General features: G+C 34.7%; 1 protein-coding gene across 2 annotated transcripts in view; it reads left to right on the forward strand.

Moving 5' to 3' along the window:
* LOC107302693 (schwannomin-interacting protein 1) overlaps window positions 1-26,829 on the forward strand; it is a 313,366-nt gene that overhangs the window by 276,679 nt on the left and 9,858 nt on the right. The window contains exons 1-5 of one of the 2 annotated variants that reach the window (XM_015831832.1): window positions 7,352-7,858; window positions 15,580-15,698; window positions 21,164-21,281; window positions 22,362-22,559; window positions 25,845-25,968. In XM_015831832.1, the coding sequence (XP_015687318.1) occupies window positions 7,781-7,858; window positions 15,580-15,698; window positions 21,164-21,281; window positions 22,362-22,559; window positions 25,845-25,968 (637 nt within the window). In that variant the 5' untranslated portion in view covers window positions 7,352-7,780. Of the gene's footprint in view, window positions 1-7,351; window positions 7,859-15,579; window positions 15,699-21,163; window positions 21,282-22,361; window positions 22,560-25,844; window positions 25,969-26,829 lie in introns of those variants that run through there. The other variant, XM_029287271.1, reaches the window with a different exon arrangement.

The raw sequence follows: 26,829 nt of genomic DNA on the forward strand, positions 1-26,829 counted from the left end.
ACTGGGCAAAAATGTAAAATATGATAAACAGGAAATTCTGATTAGCGTGATCAAGAATGACTTGGATAATCTGTGACAATAAGAAATATGTTATTCAATTACCGCACATTGTTCTCACAGAAAAATACACATTTTTCTGCTATTGTTACACTGATTAAATGCAAAAAAGTATATGATCATTTTTAAAAGTTGTCATCAGTACCTTAGGAAGATTTTGTCATACAGTATTTTAACATTCTTAGCTAATAAAACTTTTAAGTCTCCACCTTGTTAAATGAATAGAGTTTTCACAAAATGAGTAGATTTATCTTTTGTTTGCCTAGTAATTGAACAGGAAAAAGGAAGAATTAATTTTAGTAACACTAGGAAATGACTGCGTCAGCTGTGAAGATGGGAGCCATAAAAAAAGTAAAGCATATTAACATAATTCCTATGTGCAGGAAAGTAATTACACAGAAGCCTATAAGAAAAATAATTGAATTTAGCTTGCCCGGCATACTAATGCATGTCTACTTCTGTTAAACTTTTGAATGGTACATCCTAGAGATTTTAAGTCTTTTACAATTGATGTAAATGTACTGTAGGATTAAATATTTTCTGTGTATTTAATAGATTTGAAAGGGAAATGTTAATAGCAGTTTTACTGATATTTTTGGTACATTGATAGCATTCATATCACAATTAATTTTATTTTACTAAGTGAGTCATTCACATTTTTTTATTAATAGTTTTACCCATTGCAGTGGAAGCCATATGTTCAGATCTGAAACAATTAAAAATAGATATAAGTAGATATATAAAGCAATATTTGTATACAGTATTTGAAATCTCAATTGCACTAGAAACTTAGAAAATCCTAAAACAGTTTCCTCTTTTTTGCTTCATGTTCATTATTCTTCTCTATATTTTCTTTTGTGGCTGATTAGGTCTAGCAGATTAAATGCCAGGAACATTACATTCATATTTTCTGAAAATCATGACTAACCATTACAGGCATAAGCCTTGGTAATTATTAGACTTGGTCATTTCATCTTTTCCGTTAAGTGTAACAGGACAAGCTTGGAAGGTTCTGAATAAATGGATCATAGCATTTTGTTGATCCTAATTTTCTGTCACTAATCTTAACTATGTTTCTTTAGAAAAGGTAGATTTTAAATCATGGGCAATAGAAATAGCTTCTTTTTTTAAAAAAAAACAACAAGTTTTAGGCAAAACATTGGCCTACAGTTAATCCAAAATGGATGGAAACTTTTCTGAATTTCAATTCAGTCATGCCGGAAACTAAGTTGGCCTTGAGCAAAATCCAGTAATATATAAAATGCAGTTTATTGTATATTCAATTGCAATCATAATTATTCAATAATAGTAAAAACCTTAATGGAACAAGGAGGATGTCTGAACATCCTTCACTGAAACTACATTTGCCAACTGGTACCATATTCTAGATGTGTTTGGACTAGAATTTCCAGCTAGAAGTTCTGCCAACACATCTGAACAATAGTAACTTGGAAAAGGCTGAGTTAAAGAACTAGTGTCCTTTTGTCTAAACTGTCTGAGGAAACATCTTACAGCTTATGTTGAAGAATAATGTTTTTCAGAAGTAGCTGAATTTTCGCTGCTGGTTGCTGGTTATGGGTTCTAAATATGGTGGCTTTGTAGTATCTGGAATCCCCTGTTCCCAACCCCTGTCTGAAGCAAAATACTCTCATAATATCTGATGATAAGTCTTCCTATCCTTCCAATAAAAGATAACAGCATGAAAGGGACTTCTTCAATTAAACAGGTGTCAAGTTTTTTGAGATGTCTCTCAAACATCAAGTCACAAAAGTGTAATTTGAATCATAAATGGCACTTGTTTATTGTTAGGTGTACATAACCTTTTGAGTATATCTTATTGCTTATTTTAACATAAAAGCATTGAAAATTGTTGTTACGCTTTTTGACAGTTGCTTCAATCAAAAAAGTAATTCTTTTGGAGAAATTGATTCTGATTGATTTATTGAGATGAAAGAGATGGGGTTACAAGAATTTGGGCTGTGACCTTTTTTTTAACTTTTCTAATAAGTTCCTATGATCCATTAACATTAGCAGGTATTTTCACTGATAATGGAAAAGCTTACAGCTGGCTGTTAATATGACCATCTCCTGAATTTTTATCAGCATGAGAACTCACAATTATAATTGTGCCTCTCAATTCTCAGTGAATTTGACATTGCAGTGTTGTTAGCAATTGTTTTAAAAAGGGTTCTAACAGGTCCTGTGTGGCCTCTAGGCCAAAGGGCTGCCCAACTCTGTATAAAATGATAAAAATTAAACAACTAATAACTAAATTTATCTCAAGGTGACTTAACCCACATCACTTTACCCAGATTCTTTATGCTGGTGTAAGGTAATTCATTAACATTTTGAGAACAATACTTAATTTGAAACAAGAATTTCTCTCACAGGCAGTTCTGCTTTGGTTATCTTCTGTTTTGGAATCTTAGGGGTANCCCCCCTCCCCTGACAAGCAAACTAGGCAAGAAAAGAAAAGGGGTGGGAAAGAGAAGGCTAGGAGCGCAGCAGTATGCGGAAGAACGACTAAGAGTTCAACGCAAGAGGATTACCGGGGCCCGGTCACGAGATCTAGGAGCCGGGTGCAAAAGGCACCGCTCCTATAAAAACAGCTACCCCACTGATGGCTAGTCACCCAGGTTTATATTATAAGGGTTAAAAAAATAAGTAGACTAATAAATTTCAAAATTATCTTCAGTGTAACACTGGGGCATTAGCTCAAGGTCATTAACACAAGGCAGTAACTCTGACATGTTTTTTACACCTGTTCTTTGGGTTTTACTAGTAGGAACCTTCTTTAAGAAAATATGTTATTTATTTATTTATAACATTTATTGGCCGCCCATCTTACCACAAGGTAGCTCTGGAAGGCATACAATCATAAGTCTGGAACATGCCATGATTGATCGACTTTTTTTTAACTGTGATAGAAGTCACTTCAACTGCAATTCATTGACAAATGCAAGTTGTTTATGGAGATGAGTGTGTTGATATGAATACTCTGCATCACTGGGCAAAAATGTAAAATATGATAAACAGGAAATTCTGATTAGCGTGATCAAGAATGACTTGGATAATCTGTGACAATAAGAAATATGTTATTCAATTACCGCACATTGTTCTCACAGAAAAATACACATTTTTCTGCTATTGTTACACTGATTAAATGCAAAAAAGTATATGATCATTTTTAAAAGTTGTCATCAGTACCTTAGGAAGATTTTGTCATATGGTATTTTAACATTCTTAGCTAATAAAACTTTTAAGTCTCCACCTTGGTAAATGAATAGAGTTTTCACAAAATGAGTAGATTTATCTTTTGTTTGCCTAGTAATTGAACAGGAAAAAGGAAGAATTAATTTTAGTAACACTAGGAAATGACTGCGTCAGCTGTGAAGATGGGAGCCATAAAAAAAGTAAAGCATATTAACATAATTCCTATGTGCAGGAAAGTAATTACACAGAAGCCTATAAGAAAAATAATTGAATTTAGCTTGCCCGGCATACTAATGCATGTCTACTTCTGTTAAACTTTTCAATAGTACATCCTAGAGATTTTAAGTCTTTTACAATTGATGTAAATGTACTGTAGGATTAAATATTTTCTGTGTATTTAATAGATTTGAAAGGGAAATGTTAATAGCAGTTTTACTGATATTTTGGTACATTGATAGCATTCATATCACAATTAATTTTATTTTACTAAGTGGGTCATTCACATTTTTTATTAATAGTTTTACCCTTTGCAGTGGAGGCCATATGTTCAGATCTGAAACAGTTAAAAATAGATATAAGTAGATATATAAAGCAATATTTGTATACAGTATTTGAAATCTCAATTGCACTAGAAACTTAGAAAATCCTAAAACAGTTTCCTCTTTTTTGCTTCATGTTCATTGTTCTTCTCTATATTTTCTTTTGTGGCTGATTAGTTCTAGCAGATTAAATGCCAGGAACATTACATTCATATTTTCTGAAAATCATGACTAACCATTACAGGCATAAGCCTTGGTAATTATTAGACTTGGTCATTTCATCTTTTCCGTTAAGTGTAACAGGACAAGCTTGGAAGGTTCTGAATAAATGGATCATAGCATTTTGTTGATCCTAATTTTCTGTCACTAATCTTAACTATGTTTCTTTAGAAAAGGTAGATATTAAACCATGGGCAATAGAAATAGCTTCTTTTTTTAAAAAAAAAAAAAAACAAGTTTGGATTGATTTTAGGCAAAATCCAAAATGGATGGAAACTTTTCTGAATTTCAGTTCAGTCATGCCGGAAACTAAGTTGGCCTTGAGCAAAATCCAGTAATATATAAAATGCAGTTTATTGTATATTCAATTGCAATCATAATTATTCAATGATAGTAAAAACCTTAATGGAACAAGGAGGATGTCTGAACATCCTTCACTGAAACTACATTTGCCAACTGGTACCATATTCTAGATGTGTTTGAACTAGAATTTCCAGCTAGAAGTTCTGCCAACACATCTGAACAATAGTAACTTGGAAAAGGCTGAGTTAAAGAACTAATGTCCTTTTGTCTAAACTGTCTGAGGAAACATCTTACAGCTTATGTTGAAGAATAATGTTCTTCAGAAATAGCTGAATTTTCGCTGCTGGTTGCTGGTTATGGGTTCTAAATATGGTGGCTTTGTAGTATCTGGAATCCCCTGTTCCCAACTCCTGTCTGAAGCAAAATACTCTCATAATATCTGATGATAAGTCTTCCTATCCTTCCAATAAAAGATAACAGCATGAAAGGGACTTCTTCAATTAAACAGGTGTCAAGTTTTTTGAGATGTCTCTCAAACATCAAGTCACAAAAGTGTAATTTGAATCATAAATGGCACTTGTTTATTGTTAGGTGTACATAACCTTTTGAGTATATCTTATTGCTTATTTTAACATAAAAGCATTGAAAATTGTTGTTATGCTTTTTGACAGTTGCCTCAATCAAAAAAGTAATTCTTTTGGAGAAATTGATTCTGATTGATTTATTGAGATGAAAGAGATGGGGTTACAAGAATTTGGGCTGTGACCTTTTTTTTAAACTTTTCTAATAAGTTCCTATGATCCATTAACATTAGCAGGTATTTTCACTGATAATGGAAAAGCTTACAGCTGGCTGTTAATACGACCATCTCCTGATTTTTTATCAGCATGAGAACTCACAATTATAATTGTTCCTCTCAATTTTCAGTGAATTTGACATTGCAGTGTTGTTAGCAATTGTTTTAAAAAGGGTTCTAACAGGTCTTGTGTGGCCTCTAGGCCAAAGGGCTGCCCAACTATGTATAAAATGATAAAAATTAAACAACTAATAACTAAATTTATCTCAAGGTGACTTAACCCACATCACTTTACCCAGATTCTTTATGCTGGTGTAAGGTAATTCATTAACATTTTGAGAACAATACTTAATTTGAAACAAGAATTTCTCTCACAGGCAGTTCTGCTTTGGTTATCTTCTGTTTTGGAATCTTAGGGGTAATTTAAAGTTAGTTTGCACAAGATCAAAAGGGAAATAAAGAGCTACTATTATGAAATTAACTAACAGCAGCACATCAAAGTGGGATGCTTCGAAGTTTTGTGGGAAAGCCAAACCAACTCCAGATGTCCAGTTGGAGAAGCTGTGAAGAATGTCAAAACATCTCCAAAATGTTTGCTCAAGCAGACTAATGAAAATCCCAAGCACTGCAGGAACTGGCACCTCTTCATTCCAGAGGACTTTTGTTTCTGTGAATTGATTATTCTTTGCTATCAAACAGTAATGTTTCCAGGGGAAAAAAATATTTTGAGCAATTCCCTGAACCAAGGACTTAGACTCTAGATCTAGAGGGAAGATTGTCTATGAAGTATGGGTAGTCCTCGACTTACAACAATTCATTTAGTGACCGTTCAAAATTGCAACAGCACTGAGAAAAGTGACATATGACCTGTCAACTTTGAAAATGAGCATGGCTATAGCCATTTTCCCTATTCATTTTTGGTTGACACATTGAAGGGGAGAGGAGGGATTGCCAGGTGCTTTGCTAATCAAAATAATCTTTTGTCCCATGGGAACCAAGGTCATCAGCTGCTCCTGAGACTGCTGGCCAGGCGTTTCGTGCAAAGCCTGCCAAGAAGATGTATTGGGGAACATAGTTGCTTGCATAGCTTTAGAGGTGGGATTTCTTAACTTTGTATTGGGGAATTGTTACATGTGTCTTCAGACTTGCTTTCACTTATGATGTGCTGATACTTTGTAACTAATAAACATGGTCTTTGAGGAATTTCCAAGCTTCAGAGTTCTGCTTTATTTGAAAACTAACTGTACTGTGAAAAACCTGTACTGTGAATTGGAGTGGCAAATTTCTAATTTGATAGTTCTTTTATGTTATTACTTATCTAAGATTATCAGTCATAGCTACCCATCAAAAGTGGGCTTTCAAAAAAAAGGGCAAAAGAAAAAGAAGCAAAGGAAAAAAAGAGAGGAAAAAGAAGTTGCTTCATTATTGCAGAAAACTTGCCTTAGGCATGGAAGCTGGCTGAGTGACTTCGGACCAATTTCTCTCCATCTGCCCACCCCATTTCACAAAGTTGTCGTGGAGAAATTGGAGGAGAGAGTATTACATACACCACCTTGAAATCTAAAAAATAAAGGCAGGATCTAATAATTGACCACAGTCTGAGGAGATCATTCAAACAAGATACGGGCAACTCTCAGGCAACTGAAATTTTGTTTTTAAAAAAACTGGGAAATAAGCCTACTCTGCTTCTGAATTACTGTTCTATGCTTCTGAACATGAATAACAGCAAGCTGATTTTCTACAGTAGTGGGGACAGTTCCTTAAGCTATTACTGATACGTAGGTGTATTTTTAGGACAGGGATGGGCAGTGTTTTTACACACTTAAAATGGGTGAGTCACTAGTAGGACTGTGCCAAACCCCTGGGTAGGACCACAGTTTTGTGTACTTCTGAAGTTAAAGTGGTCTAAAATTATTTTTGCACTTAACTATACACTATTTATTTCCTCTCTGAAAAATGGCAGGAAACTGTACCACTAATTTTAAGAAATGATGTTTGGGGCAGGGAGAGATTTAAGAATCCTAACTCTGTTTTATGATTTTTTGTAATTCTATTACAAATACGTGCATCCGTTGATTCCCTGGTTATGACTAAGCTCCCTGTATCTTTGATTTGTACACCTTTTAAAATAGGAGGTTATGATTTAGGCTTTTGTTTCTCCCTCCCCTTCCTCCCTCTGCTCTGGTGTAGTCTGCTAGGCAGGCCTCCATCTATTTTTATCCTGAACTACCAGGGACTGGAGGAAGACTGTTGCTTTCCGTGTTCCAAGAGCAGAGAAGCCGGTTGCAGTTTAATGGAAGCAGCCTTGCCTTTATTAGGCAAAAAGAAGGCTGCTTTGGAGTGGATTCTAACAGCATAGTTCAGAGGTGTGTGTGATAGCAACAACTAAGACTGTTTCAAGCATCATTAACGATGAGACCTTCTTTTGGAAATGGAAGCTGTCCTTCCATCGAGGTGAAAAGAAATAGATCAGGAAGTTCTTCTAATGAAGAAGACATCTGAAATCCCTGGCCTTTTTATTTTTTTTAAATGCCACTTACTTAGGACAGTGTGGAGAGCAAGCTGTGAAAAGGAAGACTTGGATCCAGATATGCAGGAGGTGCAAGAGAATGTTATTTTCTTTTTAATTGTTTTGGACTTCAAGCACTAAGAAATGCATTTTGACAGTAATGGAATGGATGACATTGTCACTGAAATATCCAGTTTGGATATGGAGGAGAATTATAAAAAGGTAAGAGAGGGAAAGAGTTCTTTTGTCTTGGCACAATGGTTCCATTTTTGCAGAAAAGAAACAAATAAAAGCCTTGTGCCAAAAGGCTGGGGCAAGCGAGCCATTTGTATATCATCCTTGAAGGCTGGAAAACACATATTTTTCTTCACAGTGTCTCTTTATTTTGCCATAGAATGCCTTTTATTGTCGGGATCAGCGTTTACTGAGTTCAGAATCTTGATTGAGCTACATAATACCTAGCTGTATCCAGCCTGGATTAAGATTAGCTGTTAAGAGTACGTTCCTGTAGATTTCAACCTGCTAAAGAAAATTCCACAGTGCATTTGAAGATTGCTTTGATGCGTGTTTAAGACTTGCAAAAAGATCTTATCTTCTTTTCTTTACCCTCACTACTTTTAAGGTAATATAATTTTTTTAAACTGAATAGGAGTGGGTTTGCTAGAGTATAAGAGATTTCTATAAACTGTTATACTGGCATGTTTTGAAAAAAAAAATGCCAGCTGTGATATGGAACTTTAAATATAGTAATTTTCTATGCCTGGTAATAACAGGCACACTTAAAAATAACTTACATGGCGGCAGTCTTCACATCAAACTATGTATTTGAAGTTTATCCTCCTTATGATTAGAGGGCAAAAAGTTAGTTTTTGTTGTTGTCAGCAATTGTTTCCTGCATATCTGCTCTAAGTTTTTAAACGTATTTGCTATCTGTATATACTATCTTTGTAGATTTGAAAAGTTGATTTCCAGGGAATTGTTATTATTTGAAGTAACTAAAAAAATTTTTTGGGTATTTTAAAGAGTTTGCTTGGTTTGATGATGTTGTGCCATCAAGTTATTTTTTTTACTCTTAAGACACCACATAAATTTGATTGGTTTAATGGAAAACTAAATCAAAAGAAACAAACATAAGGAATAACTTGATGAGTGGCCCTTTGAGAAAGTTGACTCAACCTCCATGTATTACATCTTTATTAAGCCATATAAAATGGCACAAAAGTAGATACAAGCTTTTGTATATTCCAGAATTGTTCATCAAGTAAATAAATAACAAAAGATAAAACTGTGCAAAAGTAGCAAGAAAGTCCAAATACAATCCAAATGTTTCAGGCAATAGAACTGCAATTTAAAATCAGATTGAGCATACTGTCCGTCCTTAGGGTATAGCTTCAGTTGGTATACATAATTAGAATTCAGAAGTCTGGAGGTCCTAACATATCCTATTACAGCACTGGGAACACCCTACAATCCAAGAAGACTGATGATGAGAATGATATGAAATACTTGACCAGATGAATTGCTGACTTCATGAACTATACGACAATTTCATGCCTCTGGACAGAAAATCTAAATCTGCTATTGTTCATTTATAATATTATTGTTCATAATATAATATTTCCATATAAAGCATGACAAAAATCAGCCAGTGGTGTACTCTAATTGTAATACTGGAAAGGATATGATATGGTTGGAGTCTAGACTTTTGAAAGATTTCTCAGTTTGTTAAGTGGATTCCATATTCCCAAAGGCCTAAAAAGGCACTCTAATTGTTTGCTTTGTTCATTTGTTTTTAAATAAAGAACATGTAAATGCTATTGAATTACAGATTATGTACAACATATTCTGTGTAATTTGTCTTGATCTAAATTCTGTGGACTGATAATATTACAGCCATATGCTGTAAATGATAGGCTGATGTAGAGCATTTGGAGATGTGACTATGCAAACATTCACAAAATGCTTGTAGCCAAAACCACGGGGGGGGGGGAGGGAAGAGATCCTAACAAGAAACTTGCCAGGTTCGTATAAATGTCGACATATTTCCATGGTCTGTATAGAAACTGTATATAGCTCACTAGGAATATTTGCTAGTAATACATAAAATTTATTGGTGATATATGGAATAAAACATACTTTAAAAGCCTTGGTAAAATTATCTTCTCATCTATTATTGCTGCTGAGTGAACTATCAGTAAATGAACCTGCTAGCTTTTGTGAAGATCAAGCTTTCCTTAACAGGTCAGACAAAATGATAGGAATGAGTCAGCAGCATTTCTGGAACATGGCAAAAAGCTATGTAAATTTTGTTTCAAGCATATCAAGAAACATTATTGGAAATAATAGCCATACATTTTAGGAGTTTTCCTCAACTGTTAGTCATGTTATTTTGACTTCGCATTCTGTCAAATCTGTAAAAATTAGATTACCAAAACTACTGAGAGTTCAAAAAGTCAGAATAGATTGATAGGAAATGATATAATTAGAGGACAGACTAGAAACGCTGCTGGAAATGGGAAATTTATGTTAACTTCCTGATCTGAGGCAAAGTCCAATCTTTGCCTAAAATTGTATTTTTAAGAAATATGAAGCAGCTACCTATTTCTTGAAAAGTGATAAAATGGTTAGTATTCCTGGAAGTTTCCAAGAAAACTGGGAAACTATATTTCTTGGATGCGATGGCAGGAGCTGTTCTTCATCTCTGATTCAGAAGGAAAGAACTAACACAAAGATATCTTTTTGATTCTGATCATGTTTTTGCAAGATACCCTATGGATATTAAGGACATTATAAAATATATTCTAATATTAGTGCAACAAGAAATATGAGTCATGAATAGCAATGATTAGAAAATCTGAATATTTAATAAAATCAACAAAACTTCTTATGCATAGAAACTTTCTGGAAACTAGAAGCTACATATATAATATGCTGCATGTGAGCACTGAAAGAGGAGAGAAGACATGGCACCAAATGAAAATGCCTTAGTAGTTGTTTCTGAGAGACATGTCTACAGGATCTTGCTTCCATGTGGCTTAAATCCTTACTTTAAACCTTATAAGAGCCATGGTGGCACAGTAGTTAGAATGCAGTATTGCAAGCTAATTCTGCTGTGCCAGCAGTTCAATTCTCTGCCAGTTCAAGGTTGACTCAGCCTTCCATCCTTCCAAGGTTGGTAAAATGAGGACCCAAATTGTTGGGGGCAATATGCTGACTGTATGCTGCTTAGAGAGGGCTGTGAAGCAGTATATAAGTCTAAGTGCTATTGCTAAGTGCTAGTCTGTCTCAATCCATAGAATTCTATATAACCTTTTCTTTAAGCTATTATATTACATTTTTACTTATTTATCAAAATATAGATATTAACTAAAGAAGGAAATTAAAACTGCACAAAAATTAGGAAGAGAGTTACAGGTCTAGTGGAAATCTCTATAGTTCCCGTCAGTGTGCTTTCAGATCTGTTCACTTTCAATTCCATAATATCAATATTCCTGATAATAAATACAACCAGTCTATACAAATGGGATGAGTTCAGTCCCATAAATGAAATGGCTATATTTATATTATAGAAAAACATGCAAGGATGTTAGGAATGTGTAGCCTTTGAAGATGGATGTCTTAAGGCTACATGAGTCTTCCACAGAGGCTTCCCTCGCCCTCTTAGTTGATCTGATGTGACTGGGCAGTTATTGTTTTTACAGATCTCGTACTGGAAGCTGTCCAAAGTGAATGGCCATGCAGGCATTAAATAATGAATGACTTTATAGACAGATTCAGACCTGACTCATAAACAACTGGGTTGCTATGAGCAAGGCCTTGGTCCAATTAAAATGTAATTCCATGCTCAGTTGACATTTTCCCTCCTTCCTCAGCTTCTTGCCTCTCACAGCAAAGCATATTTTGTACTTCCACTCAAATCGGTAATGTGTGGTTTGTGTTTGATATGCAATTTTGATTAAAGAGATGTTAAAACTTTATCTGGTTGGTTCCTGAACTTGAAATGTAATAACAATAACTATATTTTGTAAATGAAAGAAAAGAAATGGACCTGTAACAGATTATGATAAGACAGATAACACTACTATTGTATTGTGAGAAAGATCCCAGCTTATTAGGCTCTTTTCATCCTATTATATTGACCATGGACCACGTTAAAAACCCTTTTAATTCCATTATGAGCCCCTATGTTTATAGGAAAACAGCCTTCATACGTACAATTGTCTTTTCTTGGCTTCCATGTGGACCAAGCTCTAATATTATCATGGAAAAGGTCTTAAAGATCCCATGTATCCAAATACTGAATTTGTAAATAGAGTACATTGGCCATAAATAGAATACATTGGTGACAGTGCTTCCTTGTTAGTTATTACATTGGCTTTATCTATAAGTCTAAAAACTTAGCTATAATTATTTGGCACCTGATTAGTCCATTATAACAAAGAAGCCATTAAGCCTTTTGGAGGTTAAAATCTGATCTCAAACTTCTAGGAATTAAAATATCTACATTTTAAAAAGTAGATAAATGACCCATGAAACAACTTTACAATGTATAAATAATTACCAACAGACTTGTAATTGTGATATAATAGGTAACATTTAGATCGTTGGAATGATTTGACTGGGTTATTGAACTGTGATCTTACTGCCAAAATTCCTAGTATAATTACCAAACATCTGATATGCACATATAACATTTGCTTTATACTGTACAGTATTGGAAAAACACAGCTGATTTCAGTACTAAAACTAACAATTGTTGAGCCATAAATGCATTTACATTTCTTTTTAAAATTATATGTAAAATTATTTGCTAATATCTTTTTCATCTTCTGCTTGTGGATATTTGTTACAGCCAAAGATCTTTTACGACTAGTCCTCACACTTAACTGTCTCCCATTTTATAAAGATATTAATGATCCTAGTTTCTTCTCTCTTGTTAGATACCATTTTGAATGCATGGTTGTTGTTCTGTTTGCATTTACTCTACATTGCTTTAATATTTAATTTGTCCCTTTATATTTTAAAAGCATTCAATGCCACTTTTCATCATCAACAAATCCAAGAACAGTAGTATATAAAATAGGTTACAGCAAGATAAAAAATACATTAAGCAGCTCTTAAACCAACCAACAATCATTTTAAAGGAACCGGGTTAAGAAAAAGAAATTACATTAATGATTTTCTGAAATGTCAAGGAAATTTAGATGACCTTGTCTGGCATTTTTTAGAAGGTAGACAAATATATTGAAGAACACAAACATGCTAGCAACAATTTTAATAATAAATTTATAATAACAATATTTTAAACTGATGTTACATTTAGATATATTTTTGCTAACGTTGTAGATTCTTCCAGCATGAAAATCTTCCCGTCTTCATAAATTCAGTTTACCATAACAACAGATGGCAGAATATTGGATAAAAAAAACTCAAATGAAAGAGACCTCTGAGGTTTCTTTTACTTTGTAGCAGCACTTGTGGTGAAGTGAAAATGAATACATCAGCTTATTAAGTTCAGCAAATGTGCTTTTAAAACCATTGATTTTTCCCTCATGTTGCAGTTTGTTTGGCTCTACACCTTTTGAGACAGAAAAGCTCTGTGCCAGATGTATGATGTTCTCTGCAGATATTTCTTAGAAGTGATGGGGAATAGATTTCAGTTAGTGGTGTACTGTACTGTAGCAACATGACTAATGAGGGTTGCTAATGGATTTGCTGCTCAGAATCACCAAGCAAAATAGATCTTGCTGTAATTGCTTGAGATGATTGTGCCTCCAACTATAATAAACAAGATAAGAATCTAAATGTTGATGAAAGAAGGGATTCAAACTCAGCTCCCTGCCAGAGATCTTGCGTATCTGTAATACCTATCATTTTTTCATTTGAGATGATAAACCACACATACAGGAAACCATTTTGGTCCTTGTTCGTATTTTGGCTCCGATCAGCAATGGGAGAGATAGGGTTTCCAGTTCATTGATCAGCAGTTTTGACAGGAGGAAGAGGAGGCTACTTACAGTAGAGTTTTTTTTTAAAAAAAATAATTTTATTTAGCTTCTTAATTTCTTTATACTTTTCAGCTTGCAGTGTTATAGAATAGAATCCTGTATTTAGATACCACACTTTGACCATCGCTAAACTATCATCAGAGGTTTGAAAGTGACACCATTCTGGCCACTTAACGAAAAAGCCAGAGGTTATACACAATGGTCTAAAAACCTGCCATTTTATGATTGATGTATGATTGCAGTCATTCTATTCTGTCTATAAGCTACATCTCTTGAGTATAAACCAAAGTTCCTGCACTTTTTGAGCTGTTTAGAATGCTGTATGTTGACCGTTAGCTCCCACTTGCTTTATGTTCAAAGATAATTTTTGTCCTTTTCTGTTCAAAAAATGCTGCTTTGGCAGGGGTTTAGACTAGAAAACCTCCAAGGTCCCTTCCAACTCTGTTATTCTATATTCTCCTCCTTTGGAGTAGGACCCTAAACTGATTTTTTTGGCTTAAAATTCCTCATATGTACGTACAGTGGTCCTCTAAAAGTGCATTTAAAACACTTGCAGAAAAACCAGCAGCAAAGAAGAAGCCATTTTAAGAGAAAAAAGAGGGAGAAAAGAGGGCTTTCTTATTTTGTAATGGCCAAATTAAACTTAGTTTCAAAGAGTAGAATATATGAATCTCAGGATTGAACTGTTAGGTGCTTGGTGCTCTCTGAGCTTGGCTGTTTGGCTTACAAGATGTTCCTTAGCCAACTAGGGAACGTCATCAGTGCTTTAAACTGATTGTTTAAGAAGGTTTTTGTTAACTGTAATTATAATGGTATATACGGTATAGTCAAACATGACAGGAGTAAATTAATATATATTTTATAACGTAGCTTTTCTTAAGATTATGCATAATTGCATAATATTAAGCTGCACTTTTATGTCATGAAGAAATCATAGATGCTATGACATGTAGATTACAGATGGTAATATCCATCCTCACCAGGGCTTTTTTTCAGCCGGAACGCGGCGGAACCGCGTTCCGGCACCTTTTTCCGGGCCGGCCGCACCGGAAATATCCCCTCCCACACCGGAAATAGCCCCTCCCAAATTTTACTTGCATTCCTGTTCTCTAAAGGGGCGGTCCTAGGGTTTGATGAGGGCATGGCCAGGTTTGAGTTCCGCCACCTTTTCTCCGAGAAAAAAAGCCCTGATCCTCACCATCCATCCTTATATTACAAAGGAATGACTAGTATCTTTTTATATTAGATTAATTAATATTCTGGTTATATGTTTTTTTAAAAATTAAAATCGATGGTGGTTTTGTTAAATGCAGAAAAGGCTTTTGATACAGTGCAAGGGAAATTTTTGAAATAAGTCCTGCCTTGTATGTAACAATCAGTGGAGCTGGACATGAATTGTTAATATATGCCAATAGTATAACAGGTAGTTCTTGACCAATTGCTTAATAATATGATAGGGCCAGACACAAAATGATGTTCAGTGAGTTACCTAGAACAGATATAAATACCATTACTATTACAAGTACTGTAATGATAAACATTTTGGGACAATAAAAGAGAGTGAAATCCTAACATCTTATTTTACTACCTTCATTATTCTAAAATAAAATATTTACTTCAAGGTTTTTTTTTTATTCTTTCCTAACTTTTTTTCCATTTTGAAAAAAATGGGGAGGGGCTGAAGAACCAAAAGGGAAATGGGATCTATTTTTCCTCTTTTTTCTTTGCATTTCTAGCTGTAGAGCACTTAGACATACTTTTACATTTATTCAGTATTTGCTAGATACAGTGAGAGTAAGCTCTGTGTCTGCAACTGCTCTGGTATCTCTCACTTTAAATTATAAGTTATGACTTCTGATGTTTATACAACTTAAAAAATGTTTACGAGGAATGTGGTTTGTTATCAGTAGCTCAGTTACATTTTTTTCCCCTTAGGCGCAAAAAAATGAAAGAGAATCTATCAGGCAAAAACTGGCACTTGGAAGTTTCTTTGATGATGGCCCAGGAATTTATACGAGTTGTAGTAAAAGTGGCAAGCCAAGCCTTTCTTCTCGGTGAGTAACAACTAACCCAGTACTTGGCACATTTCCCATTTTAATACATTTCAGCAGGTAAGAGTTTAAAGCATGGTAGAGGCAGACATAAAGCTTCAGTTTATGCTTTGAGAAAATCATAATGTTGACTTTGCAAAGAGATATCTCTCAGGTATCTGAACTCCATTTTGTGAGGATTTCAACTTATTTAATTTCTAGTGGTATTTGTTTTACTGTGAAAATGTCATATACATTTTCATTTTAATAAATGTGAAGGTTTCCCAGACATTGGGTCTGATTTTCTTTAATATGTGTTGGGAAATATATACCTTTATATTCTTTTCCAGAAGCCATTTTGAGGTTGAGAGACAAGATATAAATATTTTTAAAAGTGCCAGTAGCATATTTTATTAATCATGCAGTATTTAAAGCTCTAAAAATATTCAGAACATTATGTCCTGATATAAATTGAACTCCCAATGTAGGTCACAAGGCTTTTGACATCCTCATTGTATTATATATTTGCTTTGTTGTGTAGTCAGTGATAGTTGGGTTGTGACATAATAATGCAAGACGTGAAGAATTTAGAGGTATTTTCTACTGTGGTGGACTTAATTTAACCTGATCCCCAAAATAGCAATTTGGAGTCCTGATATCATTCTTAGGGTTTTTTTCTGTTCCCACAAAATGTTGCAAGGAATCTTCCATTCTTATCATCTGAAACTACGGTAAGTAGGTTACACCTTCTTGAGAAGGATCCAAGGGATCACTCAAGACAAGATGGTAACTTGCCTTTGACCTTCATAACAGCATTGCATGAGCAACATACTCTCTCCTACAGTAACATCTGAATGCAATAAACGTACCATTGGCTACCTATATAGCACCCACACAAACACTTTCTTTAGATTGAATAACTTATAGGCTCTTACTATTCCAGGAAAACTGGAATATTTTTAAAGTTGAAACTAGATTTTTCCCCAAGTTTCAGGGATTCCTCTAGAGCAAGAAACCAATAAGCAATTAAATGCTTATGTTTTGTTTGAGAATTTTCTGCTACTAAATGTTTACTTTTTATATTTGGCCGCTTAATATAATTAGCCAAAGTGGAAAACATTTTTAGATGGCAATTTTATTCATACAGTTGTGCCACAAAGTGCTTGTGTTATCTATTTCTTTTTCTCTTTTAAAATATATAATTAACAATAGCTTGGAAGACTTTTTCAAATGATTTTTTTTGCTGCTGTCTTTCTTTGCCAGCTCTATCTTTTAGAATACTGTTGATTTGTGTTTTAGTGGGTTTTTTCATGACATAGAGGTTTTAAACCATCTGAAAAACAAATATTTTAATACTTAAATTATAAACCAAACAATGTTAAATACTCAGGCACAATTATTTGGAAGGGACATGGCTCCTTGCCTCTGAAACAAGTTCAGACAGTAAGATTGTTGGACAATATACAACAGAATCCCAGTTCTGCTTTATGTTATTACAAAAAACACATGGCTTGAAATTCCCAGACAAGATGTAAAATAGATGCTGAGACTCTAGAAAGAGTACACAGAAGAGCAACAAAGATGATTAGGGGACTGGAGGCTAAAACATATAAGGAACGGTTGCTGGAATTGGGTATGTCTAGTTTAACAAAGAGAAGGACGAAGGGGGGACATGATAGCAGTGTTCCAATATCTCAAAGGCTGCCACAAAGAAGAGGGAGTCAAGCTATTTTCCAAAGCACCTGAAGGCAGGACAAGGAGCAACGGGTGGAAGCTAACCAAAGAGAGAAGCAACCTAGAACTAAGAAGAAACTTCCTGACGGTTAGAACAATTAACCAGTGGAACAACCTGCCTCCAGAAGCGGTGAATGCTCCAACACTGGAAGTTTTTAAGAAGAGACTGGACAGCCATTTGTCCGAAATGGTATAGGCCAGGGTTTCCTGCCTGAGCAGGGGGTTGGACTTGATGACCTCCAAGGTCCCTTCCAACTTTATTATTATTATTATTATTATTATTATTATTATTATTATTATTATTATTATTATTATTATTATTATTATTATTATATCCTGATTTCATCTCTTCCTCAATCATTTCTTCCCTTCTGTGCTTGAATTCCTGGCCATCATTGTTTAATCAAATTGACACTCACATTTTTGGCCAGACAGATTTTGATGACATACATCAGGTCAGTTTCTTCATTCAGGATCACATTCTGGATCTTTCAAGTCACTCTAAAGATCAATATTTTCTGACCCAGTGAGTTTCTCCTAAGTATTCAGTAATCTGTTAGCTAAATGGTGAAACAGAAGAACAGCAGCCACAACCATAAATCACATTGATAGTATAATGGAATAATTACTTTAACTATGAAAGTTAGATTTGATTATGTCCCCAGATACATTTTAAATGGGGACTAGAAAAATATGTGGAGAATAGATCTGCAATTGCTATTCCTCTTGCTAGTATCTCCAGAAACACAGCTTCAGGAAAAAGTGTGGAAGAGGACCACGCCCTCATTTCATGATTGTGATTTTCCTGATGGTGATTGTGATACACAGAATGTGAAATTAAATGGGCTTTTGGGCTGACCCAAGAAATGGACTTATTCAGAAGTAACTTCTATTAAACTTTATGAATGTATTCCCAAGTAAATGGTACTAGGACTAAAATGAGTCCTAAAATTGCCTTCATACATGAAATTAAATGTGCTTCCACATTTGCCAGGGATATTATAACTCATGCAAAAAAGCTAGAAATTAACTTACTATTTTTCTTTGCAAACAATGCTAGAACAAAGAGGAAAACAGTCCCTGGGTATCTGTAATTTATGCCCTAAGGCTTAAAATTTAGATCTAATATCCACTGGAAACCTTGTTCAGCAGAAAAGGGCATTGCATAAAAAATATGCATATAATTATTCATTATATATTGCATATTAATAATGCATCCAAAGAAGCATTAAAGTAAATGGAAAGTAATATTTTACTGTCCTTTCCATGAAGAGTAATACAAAATTAAATCTTGGGGTGAGGGGGAGCTATCAAGAAATAATATAAATCAAAGCATATGGTTATTATGTCTTTGCTTGGTGATTACTTGTCCATCGTATTTCATGTTCTTAATGAACTAACAGATTTGGAATAATTTTCCTATAAATTATGATTCCTACATGAATATTACATATATGCCTGGAAAAAACATGTCTTTCTATGCAACCTACTATGTATCTGTGGTTATAAATTATACTTAATTATTTTATGGCTTGACATCATTCCTGACAATTCAGGAATTTATTAATTGAGAATGATGAATAGAAGTCCAGATATCCAGAATGATAAGAACATCAGACTCATAATAAACACTTTTGTGGAGCAATTGTTTTGTAGTAGGCCAGCACCATGTAGTATTGAAACATGCTTTTAAAAGTATTGCTTTATTTCGGCCTCACATGCAAGTTATTAATGCTTTGGCAGGTGCCTCTCTGTAAACACAAATAGATGTCTGATCCTTAAATTTTAAATGTAAGTCCTTTAATATGTATGTATATTCCACTGCAACATGAATCAATGCTGCAAATTGCAGAAGGTACTCTAAGCCACCTTGTGGCTGATCTCAGGATTGGTTAGATAGCAGCAATGTGTAGTTAAAGCATTTCTTTGTGTGTCTTAATAGGAAGTGATTATATTTTTTATTATTTTTATTATTGCTGCAGGTAAATTGTTTTCAACATTGTAATTTCTCCCTTCCTTCTGTCAAAATTAGAACAATACTTTAACAGTCCAGATTTAGTTTATCAATGGCCTGGTAATGTATTTCATATTCTCATCTAGTAAATTATTTCATTTTTCTAAGAGGGGCTTCATAACAGGCATGAGTTTGGCATTCCACTTCCCTTCCTTCCCTACTTTTTTTAAAGGTTCAATAATTGTAAGTTAAAGCACAAGCAATTTGTCTTGCAGAGATCCCTTCTATTAAGATGTACAGTAGGACTAGATAAAAAGAATAGGAAATATAGTTACTCAAATTCACTGTATTAAGGTGACATAACCTTAATTTAGTTTTAGCTAACTTTTTCTCTCTAAATGTGATGAACTGCAATTTCAGTGCTGGATATAATGCTGCAAGTTGAAATCCAAAACCTTTAAAAAGGAATGTGCTTCACAGTCAAAGGGAAATTAAAATCAGTTTTAAAATTAACCTGTAAGCAGGCTTAAAAGGCTTAACTCTTAATATAAGAATTACACCACTCAGACCACTAAGAATTATACATGGTATATCAGTTTTCCCCAGTTTATAAAATAGATATTGTAGATTATTGATGAATAAACATTTAAAATAAAGCCAAACAGATTTCTATCTCCAAGTCCAACAATTTTATTGGCACAATATATACTTTAATTTCAAAATCACATACATTAATCTTTGTTTAAAATGAATATATAAACTAATTTCCAAACTTTTTCTGAAGAAAAAGACAAATATTTCATTGGAATATATAGTATTTCCAGATCTCCCTTAAAACCAAACAGGATTAGTCTTCTCGTTGTTTGAAATCCCACATTATTTTATATTGTGGCTACTTCTCTGGTATGAACATTTGGACAATATATTTTCCTCTTATTTTTATGTCTAAGTATTTAAGTCAGCATTCTTCCCTTTTGATAAACAGATGTACTTAATCCTGTACAGCATTAATCCTGTACATGAAGGCCAGGTGTGATCTTTGGAGGCATGGATATAGCCTCTGCAGCAAAATTCATTGCTATAGAATTTTATTTTCTAATGTGACATGAAAAAAATTATTAATATATGGGAAGCTACTCATATTTATTTTAATCACTGTCTTGCTCACTTCTTTTTCTTACTTATTGGAGTATGGATTATTTTGCCTACTTTTTGGCGTGTGGGCCTGAGGATAAAATTTCAAGGCCAAATGTCGGATGTCATACTCACCTCTACCCAAGATGATAATTGTAAAGACCATATTGACATTTATTCTAACTTGTTTACCTGCATTTCAATTTCTGAATTCACTGTATTAGAACTACAGGTAGTCCTGTATAGATATGTACACATATAGATATTATTTTTTTAACTTTTATAATTAGTAACTGTTTGTATTTTTCCTTCCTATGCTTGTCTATGATTATAATAAAGATTTGATTTGATTTGATTTAATAACCACCGATAACAGTTAGATCTTAGGAAAAGGTGTAATATCTGGAACTAAAAGTCTTCTGTTAAATATTTGTTTCTTAATAATTGTTCCAATCTAATCTTTTTAGCAATTTCATGCAAGTTAATCAGTCTCCAACTAAATTTTATTTAAATGTATGAGCAGTAAAGTATGTAGCTTTTGAGTATAAACATTTAAGATTAGAAATAATCCTGTTTAGCTCCACTTTTAATCCACTTTACAGTGATTAAATGCATCTAGCATCCCTGCAGAAAATGATAGCTGTCACTCTTCTTTTTTCTTTTCAAGGTTACAGAGTGGGATGAATTTGCAAATTTGTTTTGTCAATGACAGTGGAAGTGACAAAGATAGTGATGCTGATGACAGCAAGACTGAAACTAGTCTAGATACACCTTTATCTCCTATGGTGAGTTTTGCTGTTGATCTGATAAGCACATGTAGATCCATCAGAAATGTTGGGAAGGATAAACCAACTCCTTCCACACAGTTTCAACATACTTTTAATACATTGGCAATCTAAAGACTGACTTTTTCAAGGCACTTGTTTGTATGTAAAATAATGTTGCTCGACTTCAGTGACTTTAAGATCAACTCCCACAACTGCTTGCTGGAGGATTCTGGCTATTAAAGTCTACATATTTTAAAAGTTGCTGAGATTGAGAAATACCAGTATAAAAGATAATAAATACCTTTTCTAGTGGCATCATTTGTCACTGGGAATTACATGCATGGCAAGGACGGCTGCTCTTGGTGGCTTGGTTTGTCGAGAATCCAGTCCTAACAATGGGCAACAGAGAGGCCTTATACACTGTCTAAGCTCTCTACTTCTAGAATAGAGATGCACAATATGTTGGCTAAATTTGACAGTGACATTTAAATATGTTTTAAATAATATTCAATGCTTTTCCTTTATGATTAAATTTCTCATTAAAACATGAGACTTTCAGCTTGGGGGGTTAATTGTTAAAACTAATTTTGGGTGTGACTCCCATGTACTTACTGGTCCTGTTGATTTCTCTGATGTGGCCCTACCCACTGCAATCCATCACGAGTTAAAGGATGATGCAGATGCTATGGAAGAATAGAGTTCTATTTATTTATGTGCTGTCTGATTCCCAGTAACTGTAGGCAGCTTACAGATTGTTAAACTTCAAAACACTTTAATACAAGAAAAAAACTTTAAAACAAGAAAAACAATCCTAAACAAAAATAGAACAAAGATGGCAGAGATGACAAACTCAGAGAAGAAAAGAAGGCTTCAGATACACTTGTCAAAGATGACTTTGTTTATGTACATGAACATACACGCTCATATATAATAGTATTGCCCACTTATATTATCTACATCAATGTGTGACTTTTTTTATTTGTACATATATCAAGTAATTACAAAGTCAGGTAATCCTTTTTTTACACCAGTATGTGGGATCTTAAAATCTTAAAATAAGTCCATGCTTATTTTACATTTGCACTTTTTTTTTTTTAGAGCAAGCAGAGCTCTTCCTATTCTGACAGAGATACTACTGAGGAAGAATCTGAATCCTTGGATGATATGGATTTTCTCACAAGACAAAAGAAACTTCAAGCTGAAGCCAAAATGGCCCTGGCGATGGCAAAGCCAATGGCCAAAATGCAAGTAGAAGTGGAAAAACAGAATAGGAAAAAATCTCCAGTAGCTGATCTTGTATGTATCACATAAAAATTCATGCCTTTAATTTCCTTACATTTTTGGACTTTGTGGAGGGAAGTATTTATAAATGAAAGTGCTTGTATATATTTTTTTTGTACACTTAGAATATTTTTTAAAATAACGTACGGTTATTCCTCAAGTTACAGCCATTTGTTCAGCAGCCATCCATAGTTACAAAAGTACTGAATAGGAGGGACTTACAAGCAGTCAACAATGTTGCAGCTGTTGCAAGGTCCCTGTACTCATGTGATCATAATCTGGGCTCCTGGCAACCAGATTTCATGTATGGTGGTTGCCATGCACTGTAGTCACATGATCACAATTTGCTGCCTTCCCTGCAGCTTCCCACAAGCAAAGTCAATGGGGAAGCCAGCGAGGAAGATTGCAAGTCACTCTTGTTAAGTCCTTCCAGCTCTCTCAGTAGCCCTCACTTAATGATCTGTGATCCTCACTTAAAAATGGCAATGGGGATTGCCATTGCTAAGCAGTCCGGTCACATGACATTGTGTTTTATGATCATATAATTTAGTAATGGAAGTACTGGTTCCAGTTGCTATTATAATCCTAGGACCACTTGCATTTGAATTGTATTTTATATACAGTGCATTCAGAAAGTATTCAGACCCCCTTCACTTTTGGCAATTTTGTTATGCTGCAGCCTGATACTGCAGTTGTTGAAAATCTTTTTTTTTCTCTCATTAATCTACACTCAGTACCCCATAATGACAAACCATTGTTCACTATTGAGTGGTTTTTGTGGAAAGCCAGAAGTAAACACCAAGTTCTGGCAAAAGCATCATACATTTTCAGGTGATCATGGGGCACTGCGCATATTCACAAATGACTGCCCAAAATGCATTCATGTGACAGGGGACAGACATTCGAATCCAGGTCATAAGTCCCTTTTGAAGGGACTTTGGTCGCTAAGCAACACTTTGTAAGTCAAGGACTACTTGTAGTAATGCTGGCAAAAGTGGTGAGATAAAGAGGGTAATGAAGGTAACATTTTCTCAGCCTTCAAATTTTTCTCGCACATGCCAGTTTTAATTTTCCTGTTTCATTGAAGAGATACTCCTCCCTCTCCAATCTAAAATTCTATGGCCCATTAAGTACAGTACCATCAGATTCTGCTGCAAGTGTGAATGGCATCAGTACAGAGTTTTAGTGGATAGGGAGTTTCCTTAACACATATTTCTAATATGTGCCCCCTATACAATCTTTAATCATTATGATCAATGATTGTAGCTATGATCATTTTGTTGTTGTATGTACATTGAAAACTTATGCACTGGAGACAAATTCCTTGTGTATCCAATCACACTTGGCCAATAAAGAATTCTATGAGACTATATATTCTGTGCACTGATATGGAACCAAGAAACTATACAGGTAGTCCTCGACTTATTATCACAACTGAGCCCAAAATTTATGTTGCTAAACAAAACAGTTGTTAAGTGAGTTTTTGCCCCATTTTACCAACTTTTTTGCCACAGTTAAGTAAATCACTGCAGTTGTTAAGTTAGTAACATGGTTGTTAAATGAATCTGGCTTCCCCCACTGACTTTGCTTGTCAGAAGGTCTCAAAAGAGGATCACATGACCTTTCAGTCATCATAAACACATGCCAGTTGCCAAACTCCTGAATTTTGATCACTTGGCCATGGTGATGTAACGGGTTATAAGTGTGAAAAATGGTCAAAAGTCATTTTCTTCAGTGTCATTGTAACTTTGAATGATCACTTAATGAATGTTGTAAGTCGAGGATACCTGTATGTGCACTGTTCAGGACACTTTAATATAATATAATCAGCCTGACCTCAATACCTGGGAAGATTCTGGAAAAGATAATCAAACAACGAATCAGCGAACACCTAGAGGCAAACAAAGTCATTACTAAAAGCCAACATGGGTTTGTCAAAAACAGATCATGCCAGACAAATCTTATTGCATTCTTTGACCAAGTGATAAAATTAGTAGACCAGAGGAATGCTGTGGACATAGTTTACTTGGATTTCAGTAAGGCATTTGATAAAGTAGATCACAACCTACTACTTGATAAGATAGAAAAATGTGGGTTAGACAGCATCACCACCAGATGGATTCGTAGCTGGCTGACCTGCCAAACTCAGTTTGTGGTCCTCAAAGGAACTACAGCTACATGGAGGGAAGTGTGTAGTGGGGTGTCCCAGGGCTCTGTTCTGGGCCCAGTGCTCTTCAACATCTTCATCAACGATTTGGGCAAGGGGATAGATGGGGAACTCATCAAATTTGCAGACGACACCAAGCTGGCAGGAATAGCTAACATTCCTGAAGATAGGCTTAAGATACAGGAGGTTCTGGACAGACTTGAACACTGGGCGCTATCTAACAAAATGAAATTCAATGGTGAAAAAAGTAAGGTTCTACATTTAGGCAAGAAAAGCCAAATGTATAGGTATAGTATAGGTACCTTGCTCAATAGTAGTAACTATGAGAGGGATCTTGAAGTCCTAGTGGACAATCATTTAAATATGAGCCAGCAGTGTGCTGCAGCTGCCAAAAAAGCCAACACAGTGCTAGGCTGCATTAACAGAGGGATAGAATCAAGATCATGCGAAATATTAATACCACTTTACAATGCCTTGGTAAGGCCACACTTGGAATACTGTATCCAGTTTTGATCACCACGATGTAAAAAAGATGTTGAGACTCTAGAAAGAGTACAGAGAAGAGCAACAAAGATGATTAGGGAACTGGAGGCTAAAACATATAAGGAATGGTTGCTGGAATTGGATATGACTAATTTAATGAAGAGAAGGACGAGGGGGGACATGATAGTAGTGTTCCAATATCTCAGGGGCTGCCACAAACAAGAGGGAATCAAGCTATTCTCCAAAGCGCCTGAAGGCAGGAGAAGAAGCAATGGATGGAAAATAATCAAAGAGAGAAGCAACCTAGAACTAAGGAGAAATTTCCTGACAGTTAGAACAATTAACCAGTGGACCAACCTGCCTCCAGAAGCGGTGAATGCTCCAACACTGGAAGTTTTTAAGAAGAGACTGGACAGCCATTTGTCTGAAATGGTATAGGGTTTCCTGCCTGAGCAGGGGGTTGGACTAGATGACCTCCAAGGTCCCTTCCAATGTTTATTATTATTGTTGTTGTTGTTATTATAATCATTATTATTATTATTATTATCAATGTTACTACTACTGTTTTGACATAGAAAGTTGATTGTTGCAAACAAAGAGTGTGCTGCTAAAACTAATGCATGCCTTAAATGTTTTAATGTTATTTTTAGCTGCCACATATGCCTCATATAAGTGAATGCTTGATGAAGAGAAGTTTAAAACCCACAGACCTGAGAGATATGACAATTGGGCAACTACAAGTGATAGTCAATGATCTACATTCACAGATAGAAAGTAAGTGGAAATACTTCCGCATTTTTTCTTTGTCTCACTATTATTCACAGTTTTTAAGGTCAAATTCCTGTATATTAGGTTCCATTGTCTCCCTGGCAAGATTATAATGAAATACTAGATAAGAATAAATCTTATCATTGGACACCATGCCTCTACCAGTAGTTTGGGAACCAATTGTTATTTTGTAATTTGCACACAGACTTCCTCAGGGTTCTTCAGTTGAATAAAGTGACATTAATAAATTGGTATTATTATTCTCATCTAAGATGGGAGAATAGATTATACAAGTTAATGGGATGATGGGAGAGAGTGCAGATATCCTCAAACAAAAAAATGAATTCTAGGCTAGAAATACATCTGTTTTTTCCAGTACTGTATGAAAGAGCTTGGGGTTTTTTCTGGGAGTAAAAGACAATTTAGAGTCAAATTCAGCTTTTGGGTTCAGTTAATAATTTGCCATTGCCTTCTCTCTGTCACTTTTATTACTCACCCTGACCCCAAAGAATGGGTCAATTTGTCATGGAGAATTTGTGAATTTTGTTTATATAAATACATCAGGTTTATTTATTGTGTATATTTTAATGCTGTGTGATTTTTTTTCCCTTTTATTGTTTGTTTTTATGTGGTATGCCATCCAGAGACACATTGTTTGGGTTCGGCAGCCTTATAAATCTAGTAAATAAATAAATAAATAAATGTTCACTTTCTGGTGAACCTGCAACTTGCCAATATTAGTTATGGTCCTGACACATATGGAAGAGACAGGTTGAGAAATACTGTGAGTCCTTTATCTACTGTAATTAGGGAGTGAGGAATTCATTTTAGTTGTTTTCTTCTGACATGAAATCAGTAGCTGTTACG

This window comes from Protobothrops mucrosquamatus, unplaced genomic scaffold (genome assembly GCF_001527695.2).
Source record: "Protobothrops mucrosquamatus isolate PMUCROS unplaced genomic scaffold, P.Mucros_1.0 scaffold_281, whole genome shotgun sequence".
NCBI classification, from domain to species: domain Eukaryota; kingdom Metazoa; phylum Chordata; class Lepidosauria; order Squamata; family Viperidae; genus Protobothrops; species Protobothrops mucrosquamatus.